General features: G+C 38.8%; 1 protein-coding gene across 7 annotated transcripts in view; it reads right to left on the reverse strand.

The window, feature by feature from the left end:
• The window catches only part of LOC135486151 (3',5'-cyclic-AMP phosphodiesterase 4C-like), a 249309-nt gene that overhangs the window by 114799 nt on the left and 116103 nt on the right, over positions 1-18407 (reverse strand). The window contains exon 1 of one of the 7 annotated variants that reach the window (XM_064768712.1): positions 252-735. The exons of the other annotated variants lie outside the window; for them this stretch is intronic. Within the exon in view, the coding sequence (XP_064624782.1) occupies positions 252-325 (74 nt within the window). The 5' untranslated portion in view covers positions 326-735. Of the gene's footprint in view, positions 1-251; positions 736-18407 lie in introns of those variants that run through there. 7 annotated transcript variants of the gene reach the window in all.

Here is an 18407-nt window from a genome sequence, read left to right on the forward strand (position 1 = left end):
CTATGATAATACTATAGTGTACACATCGCTTTTACAAACCTTGCTATAATGAATTATCAGGTATAACGAACACTACCCTCTAAAGACCTAAATTTTTCTGAAAATTGGCATAATATTTTTCCAAAGATAAACTGCATTTATGCTTTATCAGACATTATGACAAGGTTTTTTTTAAAGGGTAAGATGTGCCACAGGCACAAGAGATTAGCCAAATGAAAATGCACTTAAGAACACAAAGACTTTTTACCTACCCTGCACAGATCCATGAATGACGCCGTTTTGTTCCTTCAAAACTCGTATTACCAGGAATGGTTAGAAAAGACATGTTTCCTGGAGTCAGTGGTGAATTAATTAATCCAAAGGTCGACAAGGATTCAAAGAATCTAAGATGCAAGATCAGCAACTTAAGATCCAAGAGTCGCAAAAGTTGATATCAACAACTCGCCACTGCGCAACACAGAATCACAATAAGTCCAACGATCATGACAATAAAAGAAGGGGACTAACACAAAACCTTTAAAAAGTTTCCTCTCAAAGAACTGTCAATGTTTTCTTAAAAGTAACTCAAGAAGTGAAATATAAGAGGTAATCCAGATTTGTGAGATCCGTGAAATGATTTTGAGAAAAATGATGCAGGCCTATATGTAGACTGTCATGGCAGCTCTAAGACTAGCACCAATATGACTGCGCTGGGTATCTGGCCAATTGTCCAAGTTATTATCACAGAGACAAGACCACATGTCAGGGCAAAATTACCATCAGTTCACACTATAAAGTTTACCGTTGTTATGCCATCATGCCTAGTCGAGTCACATGGCGCTTCATCTGTTGCCGTCTCACCCACAACCAATCAGCAACAACCACTAGCCATGTGATAAAGCCGAACGGTCGCTCAATACGAAATGGCTCCGAGCTTGAATGTTTCAGTAATAAAACCAATACGCTGTGTTTATGTATCGTTCAATAGGTTATTGGCCCAGCAGTGTAGGATTTGTGGAGCTCTAGGAATCTTTAATCAGAGGGGTTGTAACATATAGTGCAATATGCTCAAGAAACGTCATTTGTTATTTTTTCTTTTCTTTTAAGATTCACCAAGTTATATTCCCAAGTGTGCTACTAATACCACTCCAATGCTATCCGTGTGAAAATGCCATTTTAAGGCCTATGCCACTTGATAAAAATTTGAAATTTCCAATTGTATGAATACATACTGAATATCAATGTCAACATCGCCTTTCTGTAGACAGATATAATATAATGATCAACGCTTTCTCGATATGCACAGTTAATGTGCTCCATGGAAACTAAATGTAATTCATAGAAAAAGGTGATATTTTCCTAGAGTCAGCACTGCTAATGCATGCTAATGGTCTACCTCCTGGGGAGATGGACCAAAAGGTCTAGTGACACCCCATCTGGGGAAAAAAAAACCTGACAAATGTCACCTCAATGCCCTTTTGCCCTTTTGTACTTTTAACACTTCTGTCATCCTCCAAGCAAAGATCCCGCAATTCAAATACCAGGTGAGGTTGGCATGGCAGGGCCCAATTTGGCGCCATAAACCATGTACTACACCACCAGGCAAACCACTCTTCATGATTCAGGCACATTGCCAGAAAGAAGAAGAAGACGGCTGAAGAGAGAGAAGGGCCAGATTCACATCATCAACACTCATAATTTCAGGGAGCACAAGTGTAATATACATCATGTACTGTAAACCGTCCAATTTTTGTTTGGTTTTTTTTTTGATGCGATTTGCATCAGGAAATGAGAAGGAGTTTGCATCCTTTGCATTGCTTCAAAGAGGCAATCGCTACAGGTGATGATACCCCTCTGTTTGACAGCATAGATCTATGTCATTGGGTGCAAAATGGTTAAGAGTTCACGACGTAAACCTACGTCATTGAGTACCCAAGGTGTTAAACTGTGAGTTACTGTGAGCAGCGGATGAGACTAGTAGCAGAGGAAGCTGAACGAGAAGCTTTTTTTTCAAACTAATCTCCAGTGATCAAGAGATCTAGCAGTATTTTAGCATGCAAGTTGTGTAGCGTATTAGCCACGGCAAATTGACACCCATGCTTCTCGAATCCAGCAGGAAAAAGGGAGGTATGAATGACATTTCAAGTACCCCGTAGCGATTCGTTTGAATAATTGTCATCTGGGTGACTGAATTCGATCATGATTGATAACGTGCAGAGGATTTACGTCACTAGTTTAAACCATATTCCAAACCGATATTGGATTTGAAACCCTCAAAGAGATTAACCCCACACTGGAAGGAAACTGTATATTAAGACCGGGAGGGTGGAGCTAAAATGCAAGCCCAAACAAGAGGCCAAAGGTTTTGGGTGGAATTTGATCTCCATCCGCTGGTCTCGATTTTAGCACAGAGCCCATGAGCGCGGAATTACTTTCAGTTCTATCAGACCTCAAATTTCGTGAGCTATCAACACAAAACATACCATACTGAAAACTCTCTTTCTTTGATGGTGGCTTCATTCTGTCAAATCAAACACAGCGTGTCTCAATCGCGCTATCGAAGTCTCTATTAAAAAGTTAAGACCGTGGGCGCAAAATCGAAGCCGTGTGTATAATACATGCAACATTGCAACTGACGTATGTCAGAATGAGCAACATAACAATTTTATCTGCAAAAATTCACTTTTATCAGATCCTACATTTCTTATATTGTCAAGGAGATGGACTGAAATTGGACGTATGAGATGTATTTTTTTTCTTTCTGTGCCATATCTGTGACAATATTGATATTGGAAAGCCATACTTCTGCTCTGGTTGCATATCTCGTGCTTTTACTACCAATCCATTTTCTGGGATGTAGTTCTTGGCTCTGAACCTTTCTCTATCATGTCTATATTGATTCAACATTTCCTCATGCAAAAGTCGAGGATAATTCTCTAGGGCATAGCAGCATTGTGAACCGGAAACAATTCCAACTCCTATGACAACTTAGGAAATGACAAAATGATATTGGTAAATAGGATTTTTCTCGTCACAATTTCTGAGATATCGATTTTTTGGTATGTTCAGAGAACTGATGTAGGCAGATAGTCAAGATGAAGGAATTCAGTTTTTAATACTAGTTATGATAAATTCCACTTTTTTCCAGAAAGAAATTTTCATACTTATCCATACCCAGAAGCCACAAATGTCATCAAAATGTGTTGCTTTCTTTTTAGTCTGGGTTCTTACTTAGCAGTACACTTAAATTGGGATTTAACAGTTTAATTCCCAAAGAAATTACACATTTCTTTCCTTCTTTAATGAAATATTTACAAAGATTACACTAAAGCTTTAGCAGCTGAGAGAATATTGCGCATAATAAAACCTGTTTCTTGTCTGTTATTAACCCTCAAATTCAATTTCAAGTTTCAAATTTTTGAACGAAGGGAGTAGACCTTTAATTAATCTCAAGAAAGAAAATGTGTAAGCAACCAAATCCTACTGATATTACCTTCTACATGTTCAAGGAGATATATGATATAACCGTAATGATTATCAAAGTCAAATTCCTAAAGGTTAGAGTCAAAGAATCGCAGGTGGCTGTGAGGCCTTCAACGTACTAATTGGCAAGGGAATCCACAGTGATCATGTTGAACATGGCAGCTACACCTAATTATCCGATGATTAGGGTAACTCCAATACGTTTTGTCAGCACCTCTTTGAAAATATGGATAAAAAATCTATTGAAGTTAAAGATATGGCACTTAAGTAATTCAGTCTGGGGTTTCTTCATAGCCATAATTGAAATCTGCCTGCAACTCTACATGTTTTAACGAAAAGATCTAAACTTTTACAATTGCTCTCTATCTATTTTCCTGACTGCTTGAAGAATTGAGCCAACACATTCTGCGAGCTCCTTGGAACAGTCAATAAAGCAATTATCAGCTGGAAATAGGCATTTCAATATTCTCATGACTTTATTTTGCCACTGGCATATCATAATGTTCATCCTCAATTTGTCTGACAAGAGATCAAATTCGTTTCTTGCCAAAAATAGAAAGTGGAACTAAATTTAATTTGAGGCATCCTAATATTCCAAATTTCGTAGTTTTGACTTTTCTATTTTGACTTTTCAATCATGTACTACATGTAAATGAAGTAAATTCTACCTTCAGAAAAGTGAGGAAGTTAGTTGTCAGATGAGCACCTGCTCTTCTCAAGTTCAGGCTGTTTTGCCTTTCCACAGCTAGCTAATCTACCACGACCACCAGAGTATGAGTTCAATGCCCAGGCATGACCACGAATACCTGACAATTAGGCCCATCACTTGCCTATCCGTAGCTCTAAACCATTAACAAATTGCTTTATGGCTCCGATCAGGCTTGCGACTAAAACTGGCTTCCATCACCAAACTTTAAATTATTCATCATACTGACCTAAAGAATATTAGCCATGATAAAAAATGCACCACATTTCCAAAGGGAACAAGGAAGCAGAGTTTTACCGATAGGTTATTCTGACATATTCTCCTTAGTCTCACTGCAATGCACGAGTGGTTTCAATATCATGAATATTTTACCCTGGGTTTGGAATTGTGCAAAGTGAATACTCTAGTTTCACCGATCTAAGGCCACTTCATTTATCAGAACAAAATCGACACAAAGGCCAACCTCTGTATCTGATCAACCACTGGCATTCCAACGGTAAAGAAAATATCAACTCAATGTATCATGCATCGAGCATGAAAGAGAAGAAGATCAGCCAAGGGGATGAGTGAACCTCATCCACAAGCATATCAATAACAACTCGGTATATGGTATATCGACAAAGGACTCAGCCAAGCATTAGATGATTTCAAAACGCTGGTAAAGGGAAATTGAACCGGTATAAATGTCGGTTTGTAACGTCATTGGCTAAGGGACCCAATCTGTTCCTCGAGTGATAGAGATACGAGCCGACGTCATTCTGCTGATTGATATTCACTACCATGATTCTCATTGCTTATAACGGATGAAGGAATGACCAAGACAATTAGATGCTGTTTGGCCATGATAGATTAAGTTCTCCCAATAAGTGCTTGTCGATGACCTGGGTCAGTAAATTCGACTTGGCTGTAAATTTGACTTCGACTATTTTGATGAAAAGATTCTGTTTGGTTTCCTTTTAGTCTCCAAATGCCAGCAAATTCCCTTTGAAACCTTTGAGTAACCAGGCATTAGAAAATCCCATCAAGTTGCTGGGCATTGACTTATTTCTTTGAGAAGAGGGGAAAAAATTCAATATTTTGTTTAATGCCAAATTGCGAACATTCCCGGGTTAACTGTACTTCTGAAGCTGACCGCTGTTGTCAGACTTTGCTCCTCCAAGTCCAACAGGAAATTAGTGCAAGTCGTAACTTCACCATTGGTGAGCTTCAAAAGAGAGGTGCCTCGTTACCAGGGAACAGGATATTGATGCCGTTTTGAAAGCGGTCAGCAAGTGTGGACATCAAATTAGTTTGATTGTAATGAATGGTTTGGCTAGTTAACTACTTCATGACCCGTGTTAGCACTATGGTAGTTGCCTCGGACATTTTCAGTGCCTGACAAAACATATCCCATCAAATTTTTAAGTCTCAAAGCCATTTTGAAATCAGAACATGGAAAGTAATTTTGTAATTGGTCAGATTTCTGAAATTGTTTGGTTTCACTGATCTAAGACCACTTCATTATTACTGAGGATTCGACAAGTCCAAGCCAGAACATGATGTCATGACAACTGGACAACTTTGGTGTCGCTGAACCATTGTCTATCCAAACAAAACATTCTGAAGGGAGCCGCATGACAATGTGCATTACATCTTCCATTTTCTAATAGACTGAAATGGCCTTAGATCAGTGAAACTAGAGTATATCAATTTATGTTACAGACACTTACAGTAACAGAGAGACTGCTACCTTTCACTGGCATTGACTTAAGCAAATTGCGAAGCAAGCAACTTGCAAACAGTCCTTCTGCTAACACAAATATTTCTCAACAATATTGGAATCAGACAGCACCGCAAGCAGAAAATATTGGTTACTTGTAATTCTATCACAAGCCATCTTCCACCTCACAAAGGCAACAACGAAAATGAAAGATACAGATAACCCTTGGTAATGCGAGCAACCATTTATTATCTCAGGTTTCGTAGCGTATAAGCCACCATGAGCTTTTTCTATCTTCCGAAAGGTATTGTTATGTGCACCCACTCTGCCGTCATTCAATGGGAAGAAAAAGGCGCTGCCGTGATCTCTTACGCATCAGCGCTCGTGGATGATAAAGAAGTATTACCCGTATCAACCAAACGATGGCTCAGAAAAGAATGCAGATAAGCACGTTTCAAGAGAAATACCCCATATCATGTCCGCAGAAAATGATTTGGACAACCTAAATGCATCCCCAAGGAAAATTGATAAGGTTAACAGGCATTTATAGAAGAGGCAACAAAAATGCAATGATTTTGTGTTACGCAACTGATTTTTGCGTTATATTGACTTGATCCATTGTATCATGGGGTTCTTTTGCTTCGGTGTTAATCTAGTTAGTTCCCCTTTACCATCAACCAAATCGCTATTGCATAATGGGAGATGATGGGCACGCCCAGAGATAACAGCCATTATCCACCCACAAAGACAGCTAAACTATTAGCCAGACAGAAAGATATGAATTTTTGCTATTAGTACTAATGGGGTGTATCATGTCAACAATCAGCATTGTCAGCAAAAAACGATTCCGCTTGCTGTTATTTGCTCGGATAAATATGATATGTTTTTTAATATCATAATTGACTTGCTGCTGTTTAAGAACAATGTTCCATAAATGTCAATATCCATTTGTCATTGGAGTAATGAAACTTCGTTAGCAGCCAAGTCCCTGTCAGGAACAACCCCCCCCTCCCAAGTCACATTTCTGGGGGAGGTGACATCAGGACATAGTATAGGACAAGACTGACATCGCAAATTCGAGATGATTACAGATCGGATCTGGTTGATTGTCACAGATTGCCCTGGGGTGTAACAAGCTCGAGACAGGCTTGGATGAGACGTATTATCTTATCCCAGGATGTGACAGGCATAGTTATTTCTCAGGTCAGTTGTTACAGGTTGGAAAGTTTGAAGTGGGAGAATTAACATTTCTTCACAAGACCAGAGAATTTCATTTCATTATCCGGACATTATTACAGGCCAAAGTTTCATGGTCATCTGGATCTGATGTTCTTCAGCTGCTCAAAGATCCCGAATTCGACTCATCAAGTTTTAACATTCACAAATTGATCAGCTTATTTTCCGCGCTTAACATAAGGCTACGAGACTGAGATGGAGACGCTCTATGGAATTTCTAGTCAGGGTAGATTAAACGATGCCTACAAAAGATTCAATCAGATCACCTAAAGCAGAGAGACAGTATTTCTACTATACTGCCATAAATCCTTAGCTGACTGGTCTTTTGTTGCCATTCAAGTAACCAGGCTCTCAATCTCATTGGTAGTATTAAATCCATTCCTAATGACAGCCTCTAAGTCCTCCACAACCACTCTCGCAATTCATACAAGCTTAATAACAGAATAAAAGCCTGTCACAACCTCAGTCAAACCATTATCAGTCGAGGCATTACTGCAGAAACCCACTCAAAATCGAGTAGTTTTCATTTCTGACAAGAGCATGCAGAAAGTGATTTTAAGAGTATGCTCAGTGTCTTATTCCTGCTGGGTATTGTTTGCCTCTCTCAATAGCTCAAGGAGTGACATTTTATGAGGATGCCATCAAGGCACCTGGAGTCGCAGAGCACTTACAATCTGTCTGGAGTATTGGTATTCTTTGACAGCCACGAGACACATCATTTTTGAGGACATGTTTCGTCTTTTGTTCCTGTCACTTTTTTTATCAATTCCTTTACACATAATGCTTAATGAATAAAGACAAAGTAAAAAGGAAGGCGATAGTTCAGATTTCGATAACAACATTTTATGGCATCAATTCAATTGGCAGGCAGTCTTTGTGCATTGCCAAAAATGTTAGCAATACTGCGAGATTTACCATTTTTTGTAGACTTTTTTTTTTCTGCTCTTGTCAAGTTTTTCAATCAATTCCTTTACACCGAAGTAAAGACAAAGCACATTTGAGTGCGAAAGAAGATTTTTTAGATTCTGACAATTCAAAACAGTGGTTTTTGGTTCGGAGTGTTGTGGATTGCTGTGTAATGAAAGCAACAACCACAGGCACATCTATTGCAACTAAGAAGAAACATGTAAAGCCCAGCATCCACTTCATGAACTCCTCATTGTCATACATGTAGTTTGCCAAGAAATAGAATCCTCAAAAGGAATCTACTGTTATTGAGGAGAACCCTCCAGCACGAGAAAGCTTTACTTTAATAGCTCTGGATTAAAGCAGAAACTCGGAAGTAGTAGATGGCATTTTTCATTATTAATATCATGGCATTTTACTTCATGGGGGATTTGGCTTGACACAAGTTGCACAACTCTGACATCCCACTCAAACAAAACGGCCAACAAAAACAACTTGTTTCTTGATTTTTCCATAAATCAACCTTTGAAATGATTTTTTCATGAAACAACCGAGGTTGGTATAAAATCCAACGATCAATCCAAAAATCAGACTCAGAAGGATGCACATCACCGTTTTCCCTCATGGATCAAATGAAGCAGAAACAAAGAAAATTGAACTGCCAAGCATCCGAACAACCACGATAAATCAGCCGTGAGTTTATTTACTATCCTGACAAGATGAGGATGAAGAACTGGCAATTTTTACGGAAGTTTGTATGATTTATCCTGTTAAGGAAATCTCTTTGATAATGACAGTTGGGTCATCCTGGTTTATAGGATAATGAACCGTGATGGAAGAGAGGAATGACCAGGACATGCAAGGTAGAAACGTGCGCTTTAACAGAGTTATTTATGAGACTTTGTGACGATTAATCTCTGAGTTATGATCATAGGATTGTAAGTGGAGAACAGTAGAATCATCACGGTACACCGTGCAATTTACAGCCTGATGGGCATTTTCCTAAAAAGTACGGATGGAACGTTGCGACCCTTTCACAAGGAGAAGCGTCATTTCTTGGCTTAATCTTCAAAATCACCTTCTACAAATCTGTGTATAATCTATTGTCAATGGTTAATGGTAATCCCAAGAGTGGCATGGATGGTTGTGTTTGTCTCTCATTTGAACGACCCGTCTATCAATTAAAATACTGTCTTCCAAATGAGAGGTAATACTGACTCTCTTTTTAAGAAGGTCTCCCTCACAGCCCAGCAAAAAGAGTATTTTTCATCTGTTTGAAATTCACCCAGAATTCAAAAGCCAGATCATAGATCTAAGCATGAGGCTTTTGAAATCCTTCCCGAGCTGCCTAAGGAATGTGCCTTTTCTTTGAGGTGAAGCTGCGACGCAGTTTCATTGACGTCACCCCTTGCTGACTGCCATTCAGTATCACAGAATCAGGATGCAACAACTTCAAAGGGTTTACATCGGCTCATCTCAACCAAAGACAGACACCTTTTTTGTAAGGATGCGTACATGTAAGTTCATTTTGCAGATAAATAGTTCATGTTGAACAATTCAGACACGTTGCGCGTGTCAGATTTGAGATTGCGAAAAATTTACTTGGTACATTTTTCCATGCCTTTACTGTCTCTGCAATGCTGGATTGAGGTTTGATAAAATTTGATGCCTTGCTACATGTATATCAAAGATATTGTATTATAACCTGTTTGGTGTAAGCATCAGACTTATCGGAGTCACTTCTTGAGATTTAACCCATAGTTGAAAGTATGACACCAAAAGATAAAGAAGGCTCACTTACCTGTTTTTATAACAGCAACGAGTTTTGAAGATTATGAAAAAAAGAAACAAATATGAGTTGATGAGGAGACTAACAATATTAAAGAGGAAACATTTTATGCTTGTTTTTGAAATGAGCATACCCTCTATCGTTTTTGTTAGATGTATGTGATCAAATAGCACCAAGGGGCAGGCAGACAATCTTTTCATTTACTTCCTCAAAACTGAAAAACACTTGTCATCACATGAATTTAAACTTGACTCAAATCTATTAACACTTGTATCAATGACAAGAAAATACTCATAAATTCTTCATAAACGTGATAAAAGCAACACTTGCATACATGTACAATGTTCCTTGACAACATCTCTACAAAGCAATGCTTTGAAACGTGACCTTTCAAAGCAGTGGCTATAGATTTATCAGTAACATCAATACGTATCAAATGAACCAGACATCGTTTGATGTGGAAACTCTCACCAGATGGGAGTGATACAGATACTTTGAAAGAGAAACCCTAATGGATGGCCAGCGGCTAACACTATTGCAATTGCCTGCTTACCTTATTGCAACAATTCCTTTGGGCAGATAGACAAAAGATAACGTGACCCATGGCAATCCAAGCTCACTTTAGTGGAATCAGCCACTTTGCACAAATTCACAAAGGTTTTTACCAGTTCGAAACTCGCACAAGATCAGAAGCTGCCCTGATATCAAGGGATGTCTTTACAATTTAGCCTGTTTCATTAGGCCTTTTTACACAGTGCACCTTCAATCGAGTTCAGAACTAGTCCAGGGTCAGCCCAAAAGACCACTTCGATTCATGACAGAAAGCTCGCATTCACATGGTGCGCGTTCATGGAACTTGCTCTGAACTAGATCGAGGATGGTTCGTTAATACATACATACATACTATGCATTAATGACGAATCATGAAAAAGGAGAAAAATTTTATCAAAATACACCTTTATTTGTTCTGAAACTAGATACATGTGTTTCGACCCCTGGCGAAAATAGGCCTTCTTGCAGCCCATGGCTGGGTTGTTCAAAATCACGTTAGCTTTAACGGCGCCATTAAGCCTTAACATGAAAATTTTAATGGGATTAACTAAAAGAGATAAAGTCCATAAGGATACTTAACGTAACCGTTAGGGATAACATGAGTTGACCAACCTGGGTATGATGTAATGCCTGGAGAATTTTGAAGATATTTGAGATTTTCTGTCCCAAAACAATAGATTGATTAAGAAAATTTTAATCTCTTCTATTGTTTGGGGACAGAAAAACTCGGCAAATATCTCCAAATTTCTCTCGATAACATCCATATTGTTTTCATAATTAACATCAAATATACATTCTAAACTTGTATACCAAGTTTGAGGAGTGTGGCATGTGTATTTTTTGAGGTCTGGATAATCCCAATGCATAAGACCATAACATTATACCCTGGGCTTCTAAATGGCCTATTTTTGCCAGGGGTCTATAGTGAATATTTCAGCAGTAATGACAACTTAGTATGTGTATACATACATCACAGCAATTGTACATAACAACAGTATGTATGCTGTCGCATAAAACTACAAAATACCAATACTTGGTATATTTTTCTATCAGCAGTATGTATTGTACATGTTTCTCAACCAGAATAGTACATTTTATTCTTTTTATTTTTTCAGGTCTCTGTGGATGCATCCAAGAAGTCAACACTGGTGGATATACATTGTAACTGGAAAAGGTTCCCAAGCAATGGTTGGAAAACTTTAGGTAGGCAAACAAACATGTAAATGTATACATAAGACACTCTGACTAAAATATATGATTATGATTTTCCAATATGAAATGAGATTCTACTAGCTATTTGTATGCCTTTTAAGTGTACATAGGCAATTAAGGTATTCTAAAGTACATATCAATAATACTCTAAATACGAGATTCTACAAATAAGTAACTATAGGTCATACAGTCATTTATCTAATTCCCAGAGACTATTGATTTTTTGGCATGAAAATTAAATTTGCTTTCTTACAATTTTCAGACTGACTCACGAGACCTTTAACTTCCTCTGCCGCACCTTGCAACCTCACCTGGAGAAACGAGATACTAATATGAGGAGGTGTATCCCGCTTTATCGGAAGGTTGGGGCTGGAGCTATTAATCAGGTCCTGTTACCACGGTTGATACGACTGCCTTTGGCAGATGATACAAGGGCCATCATGGATGGTTTCGAAAGAAAATGGGGGTTCCCCAATGCTGCCGGTGCTATTGACGGTATACTCATATACCAATTCTTGCACCAAAAAGATATAAAACTGACTATTATAACAGGAAGTCCTATTATAGCGAGTGATCATTTGTCATTCATTGCGTGTTCACCTAGGTTTGCAGAGCTTCACTCCGCTCCGTTAGTAAGTATCGCTGTATTTGTTTACACCTTCCTGTACACTGTACAGGCGCTACACTGTGCTTTGATAGTGTAGCGAGTCTCACAGCACATGATGTCATTCGTGGCTTAGGTAATTGTTGGATAGTCATTATCAATTTTTTTGCGCCCTGATCCCCCACCCTTTAGATGGTGCGCCACGATTCGCTTGTTTTTCTTTCAGGCAATATGCTTGATCCTTTCCATTCCCCAATACTCAATGAGAATGAGTGAAGGGGGGTGGTACTCAGGATGCTATCAAATCTGGTAGGCTTTTCCCAGGGTCACAAAAAATGTGAATGGGACTGAACTCTCTCAAAGTAATACTTGGAGATCCTGCTTATCCTCTCCTTACATGGATCATGAAACCCTTTCCAGTAAATGCAGCAACGACTCGGGCTCAGAGGAGTTTCAACTACATGCAGAGCCGAAGTTGTTGAGAACACTTTTGGATTGTTGAAAGGCCACTGGAGGCGACTCTTGAAACGGAAAGATTTTCACTACCTTGAAGAGCCAAACATAGTTCTGGCTTGCTGCACTCCTCATAACCTCTGTGAAGATCAGGGAGAAGATTTCCCAGCCTACTGGCATGATGAAGTAGGCGAAAGAATGGAGGAGTTGAGGGTACCCGTGCGGGAACTTCAAAATGAGAATTGTTATGGGGATACCATCAGAATCACAAATATTTTGACTGAATACTTGGCTAACTGAAGGCATATGGCTATGGCATGCCTAAGCAGAATAAATGCAACACTTGAAAATATAATGCAACATTTCTTTAAAATGTAAGCAATTTCAAAAATATGCGGCAACCCTTGAAAAAAACATGGCTAACATTTTGCTGAAAAATTATTGCAACATTCATGTGACCAAACAACACCACGTGACTTTCCTTTATCCACTTCGAGGAGCTGGAGGCGAGCTTGCATGTGGTGGTACTTCTGAGAGATGGCTCATCCCTTGGTTGACAAGGAAAGTCACGTGGTAGTGTTTGGTCACATGAATGTTGCAAGATTATTTTAGCAAAATGTTGCCATGTTTTTTAAAGAAATGTTGCATTATATTTTCAAATTTGTCGATACATATTTTAAATGTTGAAATAAATTTTAGAAAGATATATTGGCATGTTTTTTACAAAGTTGCACTATATTTCAAAATTGTGCCAATATATTTCAAAATGTTGCATTATATTTTCAAGTGTTGCATATATTCCGCTTTGGCGTGCCATATATGGCAGCATTGATACCAGATGAACATTCATAGGTTTTCATAAGGTCCAAATTGTGAAAATGGCGGCACAAAGACTGAGCTGGTAGCCTGACTCTGGTTTGGACGTTGTTCTTGATGATGTTGCTTCTGTTGACCTGAGACTGGGCGTGAAGAAGAACCCCTGCTAGTACTACCATCATGGGCTGCTGTGGCATCACTGGTCTTTGAGCCTGCACAAACATTCGCATCATCATTTCCATTATTCTAGTTTCGTGCTGCCTATCCTGGATACGATTCTGCTGGTCTATCTCAGCTCGCCTCAGCTCGATCTGAAAGAAGAATCGCAATATATATATGCGGCCATGGAGGGGTCTAAAAATGTTGGTCCCAACATGCGGGCACCTATACTATGTTGTCCAAAATTGATGTAGGGGAGAGAAAAAAGGAATGACACAACCCAACTTTGAAGCAAAAACATTACTTTGGTGCATATAACTTTTTCATAAATTGGGCATTTTTTTGTAGTTTTCATCAATTCCTGAATTCCCACAAAAAAAGTATTGTGAATGTGCATACCTCTTGCAATGTCTCAAGGCGACGTTGCTCTAAGTCTTTTTCAGAAACCATCCGCTTTTCTCCTGCAGCTAGCAGTTTTGAGTCACTTTCACGCTGGCTCGCACTCAATGATTGTATGATTGCCCACATCCTGCAAACTGTCTTTCCTTTTTCTCTTCCTGGTGGCCCCTTCTGGATTGTTTATCTTGGCGGCCGCAGTGGTAGGACCCTTTTCCGGTTTCTCCTTGATCTCTGGTGCTCCCATAGCAAGATCTGGCAAATATGTCAAGGTCATCTGTAAAAAAATTGGGAGAATTTTATTGTTCATGGAAGTTGATTTCACATGAAAATTCATTACTAGTATAGTGTCACTAATTTCTTTTCACCTTGTATTGTATTGTATGCATACCATCTCCAATGCCCCTTCAGGCATTCAATTTGATAAGAGAATGAAATAAATAATGTTTTGAAAAAGAGATCTAATTCTTCATTTATTGAAATTATAAACATGACGTGAGATCCCTTGGCCTTACCCAGTCCCAAGTCATCATCTTGATGTGATTGATCCTCACTCCCTACTGAGGCAGAGGATGCTGCACTCATGGTACTGGTGTTTTCGACTGTTGTGTTGTTACCATCTTCATGCCCTGCCTCATCTACATCACTCAAGTCGGAGCTCAAATCTTCAGCCTCCTTCGACGACGATCCAAGTGATGGTTTGCTCGTCTGGAGCAAAACTGGTGGCATGCATGTAGGCCTATCTCCCATTATTTCATTGATCTGATCGAAGAACCGCCAAACATTTATTCTACCGGCTCCACTGAGTTCCATAGCACAACACAAACTAAAGTTGAGACAATGCAGCTGACAACCTAAGTACATATTAAAACAGAATCTAAAACTGACAAATTGTTAAATCAGATATACTGTGCAGGTGAGCCACAAACATCAATCATGATAAGTTATTGAATGTAATACAAAATTCAAACAGATAATGTGAGGGGGGTGGTCTCCTGTGTGAAGTTCTCTGGTGAGGTTTGTCACCCTTTAAAATGGGCCCTGGCAGAACCACCCCAAGCCCAAAAAAGCCCTCACCAAACCAATGAATACACCTGTCAGTTATTAAAGAATATTACCTCACGAAGAAAGAAAGGAAAATGCACATGCACTGCAACTATCTTCCAAATCAGGTTTTGAACAGGAACAGTTTATAAAATCAGAATTTAATATCATAACCTCGATAATGTATAGACAATGTTATTACATGAGACAGTCTATGACTATCTAACAGTTGGTGCACACAGTTAAATGAGTTCCTAAAGTGTAGTTCGGCCTGACTGAAGAATCCATTGCCACTTTTTTGCTCAATTGACAAATGCCTCTTATTTCATCAATCAAAGCGATGTCAAGGACCTTTTAGGGGGGAAATGGCAGTGAATTGTCAGGTCGCTCCGGGTGGTTCTAAAGGCTGCAACACAAGTAAAGTGCATACCTCCTTAATCTCAGCAGTACAGTATCACCATCTTCTAACCCCCTGAAAAATAATTGGCAAAATCTAGTGTTGTCGGTCAACCATCAAGTTCCACATTTCATTTTCTCATTTTGAGCCAATTTAAAGCATCACAGAACAGTCCAGCATATGGCAAGAGAAACCATAATGTTATGTCTTGCTTGGACATAACAAAGGTTGCTGATAACAACAACTGATATGTCCAAGCAAGAACATAGATTTTATTGAAGACCAGCCATTTAACCGACCTTTAAAACAAATATCGTATTCACGGCGACCAATATTCATCAGAAGATGCACCAATAACGCAATACTTCCAATCAGTAACTTCTAAATTATTCACTTGGTACCTTGATGGCATTATTTGATGTGGACATGGGCAACATGAACCTCAGTAGCAAACAGGAAAGGTAGAATGAAGATAAGGCCATGAGAATGAATTTCTGGGTTATAATCTAAGAGATTTTTAAAAGTGGATAAGTTTTTTTTTTATATTATTGATTATTCATCATTGGTTTACAGCCTGCTTTTCTGGTCAAAATAGGCGATTTAGCATGTTCCAATGTATCGAAATAGGGTCAATCATCCACATGATACATTGAGGACACACAAACATATATGTTTAATTGTCCCAGACATCATCAACATGCTCATGTATTCAGTAATGAAATAAGAGGGCCCCATGAGACTCAGTATACCAACAGTCAGAATTGAAAATGGGGGAAAAAAGTCCGAGTGCTGTATGAATACAACTGAAACATGAGACTATATAGACATTCAAAATGCATTATAGATTTTATGTTGGGCGTAAATAAATCAGGCTGGAAAAGGGTCATTGGGCATACTGGGACTATTCTAATAATCTGATATGTGGACAGGTCATTCTTACAATGCAAACATTTATGCATGAGTATAGCTTTCATATCTGGCTGGCTTTCACATTGCTATATCAAAGTTGCGATTAGAATAAATCCTAATCCTGTGCCGCTAGTGATGATCTTATGGAACTAACACTATTGTAGACATGTAACTCTACGGAAGACTGAAGAGAGACATCTAGGAATGGTTGGTAGAACTTATCTCTCCCTAACTCAAACTTGGGAATAATACCACACACATTCCATCTATTGGACATGAAACAGGTCATCTTACCATGGTTCGGCAACGCTCTTTTGGGGAGCATTTTTGTCATCACAATTTCTTACCCTTTGGGGGCCAGATGCCATTTGTATAGGATAATTTGATATGATTAGACTAGTACTTGTCAATTCTCATCTAGACAATCAGAAGTTAATGATGCAGTGTCATGCACCATGTATCTTCTTGAGGCTAGACAAAATCAATAGGGTGACTGAGCCTTGAAATGATAGATGGAACCACCCAGAACAGCCATATTCTCGATGCATTTTCGTTGTACTTCTTTCAGATTATGCCGTAAACATGATAAACTGTAAATTCTTTTTGCCTTTTTATTCCTGTAATTAAAAAAAATCCTGAAAAAATTCGAGTTTTTTTTGCTGAATCTAGGTAAGCAGCAGCATCGGTAAGTGGTATGAGAGACGACATGTGGACAAAGTAAAGGTGATGTAGCCAACAGCCTGAATTATTCAAACCATTACATTTTATAGTACTACATGGGGTCACCCCCTTGTTTGCAAAGTGCCAAGTGTCAAACAACGTTTTCTTTAATAGTAAGATGGGCAATGGACTATTATTCAAACTGTTATCGTCGTCGACAGACCTGATTGAAACCTACTTGTCATATCAACAACCGCCATCACGAGCAAATAAATAATAAACATACAAATCAAAACTTTGTCATTGATTGAAATCAATGTCTGAGGCAATAAACAGGTGCAGGAATCAACAGCCGTCGAAAATCAATCCATGGACTGTGATTGGTCAGATTATGTCGTAATCGGTGCGAGATTGATTTTGAAATTGGCAAACAGATGTTCATGGTGTGCTCAGATGGATCATGCAACTTATCGTATTGGCTATAACACGATTTAATGGACTTGTTTACAACTTGGATGAGTTTCTGAAACAAAACTTGGACGATGAATATTTAGACGAAAATTGTTTCAATTGTTGCGACAGACATAAACTTGTCGGGAATTGACAGCAAAATGGACACTTATATTTAGATGGAAATTGCTTTTGGTTATCTTGGACATAACTCATCTTGGAATAGATGACCAATGATGACAATCAAAAGTTGAAAATGCTTTCCTCCGAACCTAATGATGGGTGTTACATTCATATTGTCCAGAAAATGGTGAGTGTCTGAAATAGGATTTTTCTTAGAGTAAGAATAACCATGCCATCAATGATACTAGTATGATAGAGCTATGGACAACACCCTGAAAAGTGGCCAAACGCCAAAGGAAAGGTCCAACACTAAGCCAACTGTCCATTTACTTGCCCCAGCATAGACACAAGATCCAAAGAATTTTAGTTTTACGTCTCATTCAAAGGAAGTAAAGCAACTTGCTCTAGCAGGGTTGCAAACAAAGCTTGCAGTACAAGAATAAGAGCCAATGGCCCTTTGCTCATGAGGTCAAGGCCTTTTAATGTTAGGGCACACTGGGCCTCCAAACAACCTCAGTAACCCACATGAAATTGTTTGGATACAACAGATCTTTGGTCTCTGTGGAATGAAAGCCTGGCTAGCTATGTTCTTTGGTCAAGAAATTTAAAATATTCATTGCATGACCCAATGACTGCATCAAAAAATATAATCTCCAATATCTCAAGCAGCACTCTCTAACATTTACTATCAATGCAACTGCCTCTGTATCAGCAATGATTGATTGATATCAGCAGGAATATCTTCTTTATTGAAATCACGAAGAACTGGATTAAACCTGCAGGGTTATACAACTTCCAATACAGTTCTTCCATGCAATCAGTTCACCACGTCCT

The sequence above is a fragment of the Lineus longissimus genome, chromosome 4 (assembly GCF_910592395.1).
Source record: "Lineus longissimus chromosome 4, tnLinLong1.2, whole genome shotgun sequence".
Taxonomy (NCBI): domain Eukaryota; kingdom Metazoa; phylum Nemertea; class Pilidiophora; order Heteronemertea; family Lineidae; genus Lineus; species Lineus longissimus.